This window comes from Pseudophryne corroboree, chromosome 7 (genome assembly GCF_028390025.1).
Source record: "Pseudophryne corroboree isolate aPseCor3 chromosome 7, aPseCor3.hap2, whole genome shotgun sequence".
NCBI lineage: Eukaryota > Metazoa > Chordata > Amphibia > Anura > Myobatrachidae > Pseudophryne > Pseudophryne corroboree.
Window position 1 is genome coordinate 376286106 of NC_086450.1, and position 12709 is coordinate 376298814.

The 12709-nt window shown below is 49.7% G+C and overlaps 1 protein-coding gene across 1 annotated transcript in view; it reads left to right on the top strand.

The window, feature by feature from the left end:
• The first annotated feature begins 3650 nt into the window (after positions 1 to 3650).
• LOC134945329 (cytochrome P450 2K1-like) overlaps positions 3651 to 12709 on the top strand; it is a 178053-nt gene continuing 168994 nt past the window's right edge. Inside the window, exon 1 of the mRNA XM_063934533.1 lies at positions 3651 to 3914. Coding sequence (XP_063790603.1) covers positions 3726 to 3914 — 189 coding nt within the window. The 5' untranslated portion in view covers positions 3651 to 3725. The remainder of the gene's footprint in view (positions 3915 to 12709) is intronic.

A 12709-nucleotide genomic window follows, 5' to 3' on the forward strand; every position in this document is an offset into this window, starting at 1 on the left:
CCGGGATTGCAGTAGGGATCAGTGTAGGGAGCAGAGAGAGTATATGTGGAGGGCAGCGATGGGTGGAAGGCAGCGAGGGAGGGAGGGTGGATGTAGGGAGCAAGGCAGGGTGGCAGTGGCGTAACTACTGCCCCCGCAGTCCTCGCGGTGGCTTGGGGGCGAGGGGCTGCGGGGGCGCCACTGATTACAGCAGACTGACATGCGGACGAGCGCCCGCATGTCAGTCTGCTTTTCCTTCCCGCCGCCGCTTGTTGGAGGGACACGGACGGCACAGCGTGTGCCTCTCCTGTGTCCCTCCTGCATCATCTCCGGCGGCCGCGGGTCTAATAGGGGGAAGTGCCGTCCGTGAGCTCTAATTGGCTCACGGACGGCACTTCCCCCTATTAGACCCGCGGCCGCCGGAGATAATGCAGCAGGAGGGACACAGGAGACGCTGTGCCCTCCGTGTCCCTCCAATAAGCGGCGACGGCGGCACTGGGGGGAATATCTGGTACTGGGGGGGGGGGATGTCTGGCACTGGGGCATATATGGCACTGGGGGGGAGATGTCTGGCACTAGGGGGGATATCTGGCACTGGGGCATATATGGCACTGGGGGGGGGGATGTCTGGCACTGGGGGGGATATCTGGCACTAGGGGGGATATCTGGCACTGGGGCATATATGGCACTGGGGGGGGGATGTCTGGCACTGGGGGGGATATCTGGCACTGGGGGGGGATGTCTGGCACTGGGGCATATATGGCACTGGGGGGGAGATGTCTGGCACTAGGGGGGATATCTGGCACTGGGGCATATATGGCACTGGGGGGGGGGGATATCTGGCACTGGGGGGGGGGATGTCTGGCACTGGGGGGGATATCTGGCACTGGGGGGGGGATGTCTGGCACTGGGGCATATATGGCACTGGGGGGGATGTCTGGCACTGGGGCATATATGGCACTGGGGGGGGATGTCTGGCACTGGGGGGGATATCTGGCACTGGGGGGGGGGATGTCTGGCACTGGGGCATATATGGCACTGGGGGGGGGGATGTCTGGCACTGGGGGGGGGATGTCTGGCACTAGGGGATATCTGGCACTGGGGGAATATCTGGCACTGGGGGCATATGTGGCACTGGGGGGGAATATATGGCACTGGCGGCATATCTGGCACGGGGGGAATATCTGTCACTGGGGGCATATGTGGCACTGGGGGGGAATATCTGTCACTGGGGGCATATGTGGCACTGGGGGGGGGTATATGTGTACCTGGCACATGGGGGGGGCTATATTTGGCACCGGGGGCATGTGAGTACCTGGCACCGTGGGGGAATATCTGGCACTGGGGTCATATGTGGCACTGGGAGCACAGCCCTAGCAACAAGGACTACCTCCTAGCAACGAGCATGACACCCAGTGCATGAAACACCTGACAACGAGCATGACACCCAGTGCATGAAACACCTGGCAACGAGCATGACACCCAGTGCATGAAACCCCTGACAACGAGAAGGTAAATGAAAAGTAATTAGAAGCCTTACTGTAGGACTTAATGTGTAATGGGCATTACGGTGTGTGGCATAATGTATCGCGGACATTGCGGTGTGTGTCATAATGTGTCACAGGCATTACGGTGTATGGTATACTATATCGCGGGCATTGTGATATGTGGTATAATGTCTCAGGGTCATTGCAGTGTGTGGCATAATGTATCACGGACATTGCGGTGTGTGTCATAATGTGTCAGGCATTACGGTGTGTGGTATACTATATCACGGGCATTGTGGTATGTGGTATAATGTCTCAGGGTCATTGCAGTGTGGCATAATACATAACGGGCATTGCGGTGTGTGGCATAGGGTATAACGGGCAGGGCATTGCGGTATGTGTCACAGGCATTACGGTGTATGGTATACTATATCACGGGCATTGTGGTATAATGTCTCAAGGTCATTGCGGTGTGTGTCATAATGTGTCACAGGCATTGTATGTGCTATAATGTATCAGGGGCATTGCAGTGCATAGCATAATGTATAACGGGCATTGCGATTCCTGTCATAATGTGTCGGGGGCATTACGGTGTGTGGCATAATGTGTCACAGGCATTACGGTGTGTGGCATAATGTGTCACAGGCATTACGGTGTGTGGCATAATGTGTCGGGGGCATTATGGTGTGTGGCATAATGTGTCATGTGCATTATTGTGTGTGGAATAATGTCTAAGGGCCATTGCAGTATGTGGCATAATGTATACTGGGCATTACTATAAGGAGGAAAAATGACAAATAATGTAAGGGGCATGAATCAGGATTATTTTTCTTTCCTGTGGTGGCTAACGTCTGGGCGTGCAGGTTGCAAAACTGGGGTATAAGGTAGTCTTTTCCTGCAATACCACGCCCCTTTATGAGAAACCACGCCCATCCCAACAAAACCACGCCCCTTTTTTTGCAGCGCGCGCCTTCGGCGCGCGCATATTTATCCCTTTCTTGCTCCCAATTATGCGGCGGGTGGGGGGGGGGGGGGGGCGCCAAAGAATTTTTTGGCTTGGGGGAGAAAAATTTCTAGTTACGCCACTGCAGGGTGGGTGTAGGGAGAATGTAAGGAGCAGGAAGGGAGGGTGGGTTTAGGGAGCAGCGGGACAGTGGGTGTGTAGGGAGCATGTGAGGAGCAGGAAGGGAAGGTGGGTGTAGCGAGCAGGGAGGATGTCAGGAGTAGAGAGAGAGAGGGAGGATGTCTGGAGCAGTGAGGGAGTGTGGCTGTAGGTAGCGATAGTACTTACTAATTGGGCGGGCCATGGACACACACACACACACTGACCGCGCTGGCCGCATTTCAAATGTAGCGCTGGCCGCCAGCCAGTCAGAACTGGCAGTCCGGCAGCCAATCAGGAGCCGCGGCCGCTGCCGCGCCCCTGTTTGGCTGCCGGTCTGCCAGCTCTGATTGGCTGGCAGCCGGCGCTACATTTGAAATGCAGCTAGCGCGGTCAGTGTGTGTGTGTGGAACTACCTCGCTGACAGCCGGGCAGCGCTGAGCTATAGTGCTCAGCGCTGTCCGGTAAAAACTGCGCATGCGCACTCTAATCCCGTGAATCCCGGGAATGGAAGCTCCAATCCCGGGATTCAAATCCCGGCATTTTTGGGCCCAAATCCCGGGATCCCGCCGATCCCGGGATTGGCCTCCCTACTCCCTACACACTCCCCCAGTGTTTGCCGTGCTGACGATCACTGCTGAAGGGAAGTGTAAATGACCCCCCCAAGTTCCCCCTGTGTACCTGGTGGCTGTCCAATGAAAGCCGCACTGGTCGCAATGTTTCCGATGGTCATGATTTTGGTGACTGAGTTTCCGATGTTAATGTGGAAAAACTTTTTTTTTTTTTAAATATAAAAATATATATATATATTTGTCATTATTTTTTAACTAAAACCATTTAGAATAAGGTCAAATACATGTTCTACAACTGATTCACTCATAACACCCCCAACTTGTTCTGAGCGTTTTTTTCGGAAAAAAAAATGTAAGTGGTTAAATTGCCAAGGTGAGTTACCTTAAAATACCCTAGGCGATACAGCAGATGAAAACAGCTTTGTGACCTCACAGTGAAGTTCAGCTAATTCTGTTTTATTGCAGCAAGCCAACCAGGAAATGGGTGTTTCCTAGTAAAGAGCAACATATTTTAGGAGAGCTAAGTCCAGTGTAAAAGTGTCTATATGACAGGAGAGTAGGAAAGCTCCATAACAGAGCTGCAGGATGACTTTTATAACTGACTCTCTGTCTAGGGCCGATGTGTTACTGTGCCTGACAGCCTGCATTGCATTCCTCATCTACTGGATCAATGGCTCTAAGAAGAGAAATATGCCTCCTGGACCTACCCCTCTCCCCCTCATTGGGAACCTCCACTCGATGGACATGAATAGACCCCACAAGTCATTGATGGAGGTAGGACACTGATCATCTCTCTCTCTCTCTCTCTCTCTCTCTCTCTCTCTATCTCTTTAATGCTTAGTATATATCAAAGCCTTTTTATTGGGGTGATGCTGTATACTACTATTGCCTAGGTCTAGGATGATTTTTATTCACTAATATTTTCATATGACTAAAATGTAGGTAATACCAATATATGTTTCTGAGTCCTACCTGTGTTACTATAACCTCATGTGACTTTAATCTATGAAATTAGCATACTATACATGTATCTGCAGTTTCTGCAGCGGGGTACACTGGTATTCCACAGGGAATAACATCGGGGTGTAGAGTTGGATCTTGATCCGAGGCACCAACAGGCTAAAGCTTTGACTGTTCCCAGGATGCACTGCACCGCCTCATCTATATCCCCGCCTCCAGGCACTGGATCTCAGTTTGTAAGTTGGTGCCTGCAGTGCAGGCAGCTAACAGGGAGGGCTGCATTAGGCAGCACTGAAAAGAGCTTTTCTGAGAAGAAAGAAGACTTCAAGGGCCGCAGCATAGGCACCTGGTGCTATATGTCATACTGACATATTGTGCTGCGGGTCCCCCACCTCCCCCAGCGGCACTGTATACTTCCACGCCGTGGTTGCCGGGTACTTACAGCGGAGGCGCTTCGGTCTTCTCAGGCACACACACCACCGCTGCTCTTCAGGATCGCGTGGCCGCACGATAGGGAGGAGGTAAGAGGGTCCCCCAGGTGGGACGCGGTTTCCGGAGACGGACCGTGCCGCTGGCATGGACACTGTGGGCGTGCAGGGCCCCACTATATCCACCAGGGCAGGGAGCACAGGTCGGATTTACTGAAAATCTGTTTATTACAGGCTCCATAGTACCCGGTGGTGAAGTCCAGCAGAGGGGATAAGGTGCTGATCTGTAGCCCCTCCCCCAGCCCCAGGCGCCAGCAGATGTTCCCGCCCTGGAGCTGCATCTCTCTCTCTCCGTCACTCCCTGTCAGCGTTTGGGCGCCATTACACAGAGATGCGCTGATTCTGGGACTGCTGGACACTGTCTCCTCTGTAAAGCCACCTGCCTCATCAGCGCAGAGCTTTTACAGGACACTTAAGTATTCTACATGTCATTTAGACCGTGTTAGTTAAGAACAAGTGCATACCTACAGGAATATTTAGTACAAGTATTCTGTGATATACATCCAGTATTTACTGTGCATTGTTGTATCTGTATACATACATAGTTTAATGTAGTATTACTAGTCCAGTGCAGACTTATTGTTGTGTGTTATAATTTCTGCATTGTACATGTGTACATGTGATATAGCTGCTGTGTGGTTTCCATTCCGTGTATCACATATTGCTATCACTATATTCTGTACCCTGAGGGGGCTAAGTGCGTCAGCAGGCCCGGCGTTACCCGCTCAGCAAAGGGATGCAGTGCAGGTAGGCGCTGGGTAGGAGAGGCGCTCTGCCTGCCCTGCATCCCCACTGCTGCACCGCCTGTCCCCCTGCTGCTGCCGGCTACTGTGCCTGTCACAGTGACAGGAAGTGGCGCCGGCAACTTGTAACCTCCTGCTCTCCCTCCCCTGTTACATCGGAAGTGTTGTCTGAAAAAGGGGTGGAGCTACACAGAGCTGAAGGGGCGGAGCTACATGGGACCAGGCTGCTACAGTACAGATCCTGCCTGCCAGACAGCTTGGTAAGTGAATGAAAAGTGAGGGCGAGAAAGAAAGTGTATGTATATGTGTGTGTGTGTGTGTGTGTGTGTGTATGTATGTATGTGAGCGTATGCATGTACATCTATATCTGTGTGTGTATGTATGTGTGTATGTATGTATGTATGTATGTACATCTATATCTGTGCATGTGTGTGTGTGTGTGTGTGTGTGTGTGTATGTATGTGTGTGTATGTATGTACATCTATATCTGTGTATGTGTATGTATATGCGTGTGTGGGCCAGTAGTGGAACTATAAAGGGGCCCATTACCAGCGGCATTACAATGAGTCAGATTGACTCATGACATGCCGTCCGTCTCTGATCCACTGGCCGCAAAAGAGAGTATCCCAGAGCCCAAGTAGAGTAGTTAAAGGGGGGTGGGGGAATGTGGGCCACAGCGCTTTTATCGCCCTTCAAGACAAGTCAGCACCACTTCACCTCTCTCAGCTGGCCGCTCACACACACTGCATGCTTGGAGGAGAGACACATTAATGGCATGAACAGCTGCAGGGAGATCCACTGTCTAGGGGCCCAAAGCCAGCGTGACATGTGCTGCGGGCCACCGCCGCCTGCCGAGGAGAGGAGCAGCAAGTATGCAGCAGCCACGGGAGGGAGGGAGGAGGAGGAGGGTGGTGGAGGAGGGAGCCGCATCAGCGCAGTGGAATTGGTGGAGGTGCTACTTCAGCTGTCCCTCTCCTTCCACATAGGCTGTCCTCCGCTGCTGTGAATGCTGGGATGCGCTTCCCTCATCACAGCAGCGGCGGGCAGCCTATGTGGAAGGAGAGAGACCGCTGCGGTGGCACCTCCACCAATTACACAGCGCTGCTGCGGCTCCCTCCTTATTCTTTTCCCCTGCCCAGGATCATCACCTGCCAGAAGCTGCTGCACCGCGGAGCCTGACTGCCAGCGGAGACAATAAGTATAATCTATTCTTTCTTTCTATCTATCTGTCTGTCTGTCTATCCTGTCTGTCTGCATTAATATGTAAAAAGGGGATGATGGCTGCCGTAATGTGTAAAAAGGGGACGCTGGCTGCCTTAATGTGTAAAAAGGGGACTCTGCCGCAATGTGTAAAAACGGGACGCTGTCTGCCGCAATGTGTAAAAAGGGGACGCTGTCTGCCGTAATGTGTAAAAAGGAAAAGCTGTCTGCTGTAATGTGTAAAAAAGGGGAACTGTCTGTCATAATGTGTAAAAAAGGGACGCTGTCTGCCGTAATGTGTAAAAAAGGGGACGCTGTCTGCCGCAATGTGTAAAGAGGGGACACTGTCTGCCATAATGTGTAAAAAGGGGACGCTGTCTGCCCTAATGTGTAAAAAAGGGACGCTGTCTGCCGCAATGTGTAAAGAGGAGACGCTGTCTGCCGTAATGTGTAAAAAGGGGACGCTGTCTGCCGTAATGTGTAAAAAGGGGACGCTGGCTGCCTTAATGTGTAAAAAAGGGACGCTACCTGACGCAATGTGTAAAAAGGGGACGCTGTCTGCCTTAATGTGTATAAAGAGGACGCTGTCTGCCTTAATGTGTAAAAAGGGGATGCTGTCTGCTGTAATGTGTAAAAAAGGAGACACTGACTGCCGTAATGTGTAAAAAAGGGGATGCTCACCCCTTTTGCGGACACGCGTCTTAGGCACACGCTATCACTTTGTAAAGTGTGAGAGGGCGCAAATTTATTGTTTGCAGGAGGGAGCCGAACACCCTAGCACCGGCCCTGTGCGTGCGGGTCCCATATATATATATATATATATATATATATATATATATATATATATATATATATATATATATATATATATAGTTTCACAGGATATACTGTTGTATTTTTCTCTGTGTATTTCAGTCACCATATACCACTTAAATCCTCTGTTTGTGTTCTGCATTTGCAGTCACACTCCACAGGGTTTTTTCGTCAGTTACGGTGTCTGGCTATATTGTACTGTTACGCCCTAAGGCTATCTTTCCATATAATGTCTGCTACACAGGTCGGGAGATCCGTGGCTGATCCTGCATCATGCAGTGCTGATGCCGCGGATTTATCTGAGGACATTATTCCAGCTGAGGGTCAAGGTATTGGGGGTTCTGTACCTCTCAGTCAGTCTGAATCATCGGGGGCACACCAAGACCCACCTTGGGCTGCTTTTTCTAATTTACTGACTACGCTTGTAATGAGACTTACGCCCCCTGTGGGACCTCCTGTGCCATTACAGCCACATATTGTCCTTGTAGTTAATCCACCATGGGCGGATACTCTGTCAACTCAGTTTCAGCAGTTAAATCAGTCTTTGGTTAAACAAAAACCTAACCCTCACCCTCTAAGACCAAAGGGTCATCTAAGCGGGCCATTTCTTCCTCACAATCCACTCATGTTTTGGATACTTCATCTGATGAAGATGGGGTGTATACTGACCCATCACTGATGCAGATGCTTCTGATGAGGAATCTACAAAGCAGGTTGATGTTCCTGACCTATTGGAGGCCATCAAACTGATTCTTCAGATTGATGATGAAACTGAACCTCCAGATACGTCTACAAAACCTGATAAGTTCAAACCTCAGAAGGTTACTAAATTAGTTTTGCACATTCTGACCATTTAGTTGACATATGTCAGGAATCCTGGGAGTCTCCAGGAAAGAAATTCTCCCTGTCTAAAAAGATGCTAGCTCGTTATCCCCTGTTTGCAGAGTTAAGTAAGAATTGGGAAACACCACCACCGGTGAACTCACATGTAGCGCATCTTGTGGTGTCTTCTATTCTGCCTGTCACTACCGTCACCTCTCTGAAGGAACCAATGGATAAGCGTATGGAGGGTTGCTTGAAGTCTATTTACACTCTTGTGGGTGCCGTACATAGACCCACTATAGCAGCTTCTTCGGCTGCAAAAGGTATTGAAGCCTGGGTTCAAGCTGTTGAGGCAGAGCTACCTCTAAATTTTTCTGATAATGACAGACAGTGTCTTTCATATATTACCACAGCTTCTCATTACATTCAGGAGGTGGGCCTATGATGCTGGTGTTCTGGCGGCCAAAGCGTCTACTACGTCCATTCTGGCTTGCCAGATTCTGTAGTTGCAGTCCTGGTCGGTGGACCTGGACTCTAAAAAGACCTTGGAGATAATCCCTTTTAAGGGAGACATACTATTCAGGGAAGATTTGAACAAGATTGTTGCTGACTTAGCGTCTGTTAAGACTGCATGTCTACCAAGTACTAATCCTATGGCTCCGAAGGCTAAAAGTACCTCCTTTCTTTCCTTTCGACCTCCAAGTAAAGCAAAGGGTCAGGCGTACCTGAAACAGGCTCACACTTCCAAAACCTCTAAGCCCAAGCCTAAACGTTCTTGGGCTGCCCATCAGCCTGCTTCCAAACCAGACAAGCCCGCTGCATGATGGGACATGCCTCCCCCTGGGGTACCCTAGGGTGGGAGACCGACTTCTGCGGTTCACCCAGGTATGGTTACAGACCACTTCAGATGCCTTGGTGAGGGAAGTTATCACTTTCAGATACGCCATCTCTTTCAAGACACGTCCCCCTCACCAGTTTTGCTCGACAGTTATCCCTTCAGATCCGTTAAAAGCAAAAACTCTACATTTGGTGGTACAATCCCTCCTGGACACAGGAGTGATATTGCCGGTGCCTCTGTCTCAGACATACCTCCCAACATGACCCTCTCCAGGAGGGACACAATGCTCTGCTCCTGGACTTTCCTCTTAATGTATGATTGCCAGCACCTGTGTTGAACAGGTTAATGGATAAGAAAGGCGTTTCACTACAGGTGATAGCAATCATAGATTAAGGGGGAAGTCCAGGAGCAGAGTATTCTGTCCCTCCTGGAGAGGGTCATGTTGGGAGGTATGGTCTCAGAGGGGCAGGGGGTACTATTCCACGATGTTCCTAGTTCTGAAGCCGAATGGATCCTCTCGGCCCATTCTCAACCTCAAGTCTTTGAACAAATTTGTGAAGGTATCCAAATTCCGTATGGAAACTCTATGCTCTATTATTCTGGCTTTGGAGCCCAGGGACTATATGGTATCCCAGGACAGAATGCTTACCTACACATACCTATTGCCATGTCACATCAGCGGTATCTGTGGTTTGGTATTATCCTACATTATCAATTCCAAGCCTTGCCTTTTGGACTGACCACAGCTTCTCAGATCTTCACCAAGGTCATGGCAGTTATGACGGCCGTTCTCCTTCATCAAGGCATCAGGATCCTGCCGTATCCGGACGACTTGCTGATCCTGGTGAACTCTCCAGAGGTCTTCCTCCGTCATCTGGATCTGATGGTCCAATTCCTACAAGCCCACGGATGGCTTATCAATTGGAAGAAATCCTCGCTGGTCCCTGCTCAGAATATGGTGCACCTGGGGGCACTCTTGGACACACACAACCAATGTTTGTTATTGTCTCCAGAGAAGGTCCTGAAACTTCAGGACAGGATAAGATGCTTCCTCTCTCGCCCGATAGTGTCGATACACTTGGTGATGCAAGTACTAGGCCTCATGGTGTCGGCTTTCGACATAGTAGAGTACGCTCAATTTCATTCCCGCCCTCTGCAGAGCTTAATCCTTTCCAAGTGGGACGGCCTGCCTCACCGGATCAGATCTCACATGATCTCCTTGACTCCGGAGGTTCGTCTGTCATTGAGCTGGTGGCTACAGGACCAACAATTGAACAAGGGTTGTCCCTTCTGGATCTCCAACTGGGTCCTCCTAACGACGGATGCCAGTCTGCGGGGTTGGGGCGCGGTGTTGGAGCAACACTCTCTTCAGAGTCGGTGGATCAGGGAGGAATCTCTCTTCCCGATAAATATTCTGGATTTGCGGGCAATGTTCAATGCTCTGAAACTTGCCCTGCCTCTGGTACAGAACAGGCCTGTTCAAGTACAGTCGGACAATGCCACCACAGTGGCGTACATAAATCATCAAGGCGGCACGCGAAGCATGGCTATGTTGGAAGTATCAAAGATTCTTCAATGGGCGGAACGCCATCTGACAGCCACATCGGCAGTGTTCATTCCGGTTGTCCTCAACTGGGAAGCGGACTTACTCAGGACATACACGCCGGAGAGTGGAGCCTTCATCCAGAAGTCTTTCAACTCCTAGTGGACAAGTGGGGCATACCAGATGTAGACCTGATGGCATCTCGACACATCACAAGGTTCCGGTCTTTGGAGCAAGGAAAAGAGATCCTCAAGCAGCGTTCGTGGATGCATTGGCAATTCCATGGAACTTTCGGCTGCCGTACGTGTTCCCTCTCGTGTCACTCCTGGCCAGGGTAATAAGGAAGTTCAAGTAAGAACAAGGAATACTACTTATAATCGCTCCAGCGTGGCCCAGACGGCATTAGTTCTCAGACCTACAGGATCTCTCGATAGAGCGTCCTCTTCTACTTCCGCAACACCCAGACCTCCTCGTTCAGGGCCCTTGTGTCTCCTCCCATGAAGAACTGCTTTAGGACATCCCCAGTGTTATTCCCTGTGGAATACCAGTGTACCCCACTGCAGAAAAAGAGATTTATGGTAACACTTACCATGGTTAAACCTCTTTCTGCGAGGTACACTGGATTCCACAGGGCACCCACCCTGACACACTTAGCTTCTTTGGGTTTGTATGGCATTAGCCGCTGGTACGTTCTCCTGTCGTGAGAATGTGGTTCTATGTGGCTAACTACTATCATCTCTTTTACCTGCTACTGCATTGGACTGGTTAACAAAACTGAGCTCCAGTGCCTGGAGGCGGGGATATAGAGGAGGCGGTGCAGTGCATCCTGGGAACAGTCAAAGTTTTAGCCTGTTGGTGCCTTGAATCAAGATCCAACTCTACTCCCTGATGTTATTCCCTGTGGAATCCAGTTTACCTCGCAGAAAGAGATTTAACCATAGTAAGTCTTAACATAAATCTCCTTTTTTCAGCAAATATTATTATATGTGGTAAACTTTTGATCAGTAACTTCTATGGCGCTATACTACCCAGATGGTTGCCCAGTCTATCTCTCAGCAAGGTAAAGTGCCTCTGGAAAAAACTGCTAAAGTGGCCTCAAGCTATAGGTGTGTTCAAATTGCCACTAGACTGGAACAGACCCACAGAGTGTGGCACAATCAGGGCTGGTTCTAGACCTTGTGGCGACATGGGTGAACGTTTCCTTTGGCGTCGCCCCTTCACCCCCCCCCCCCAATTTAAAACACGCATCACAAAATAGGGGTGTGGCCACAGAATAGTACCAATTCACATTAAACCGCACAGTTGTGTCCGTCAGTCACATTACACCACACATTAGTATCCCTTATACACATTATGCCATGTTATAGCCCTTTACACACATTACGCCAGGTAGCCCTTTATACTCATTGTACCAGTTAGAGCCTCTTATACACATTGTGACAGGTAGAGCCCCTTATACAAATTGCGCCAGGTAGAGTCTCTTAAACACACTGCACCAGGTAGAGCCTCCTAAACATATTGCACCAGGTAGAGCCTCTTATACACATTGCACCAGGTAGCCCCTTATCCACATTGCACACATTGTGCTTTTTTTGCACACTGCACTAGGCAGAGCCACTTATACACATTGCGACAGGTAGCCCCTTATACACATTGCACCCGGTAGCCCCTTATACACATTGCACCAGGTAGACGCTCTCTCTCTCTCTATCTATCTATCTATATATATATATATATATATATATATCTATCTTCTTAAGGTGCAGCATGTTATTTACAAGTGCATGGCCTACATCACAAAACATACTCAGAAATACTAAAATAATTTCAAAGTGTATAGTTTGGAGCAGAAAAAGGAAAGGGGGGACCTGATAGAAACTTTCAGATATAGCAAGGGTTTTAACAAAGTCCAGGAGGGAAACATTCTTCAAATGAAGAGAAGCAATAGGACACAAGGACATGCACTAAGACGGGAGAGAGGTAGGTTCAGGGGAAATTTGAGGAAAAATTACTTCACAGAAAGGGTAGTGGACAAGTGGAATAGCCTCCCATCAGAGGTGGTAGAGGCAAAGACAGTAGAGCAATTTAAACATGCATAGGATAGACATAAGGATATCCTTACAAAGAAATAAGGATCAAATAAGGTTTGAGATACAAAATAT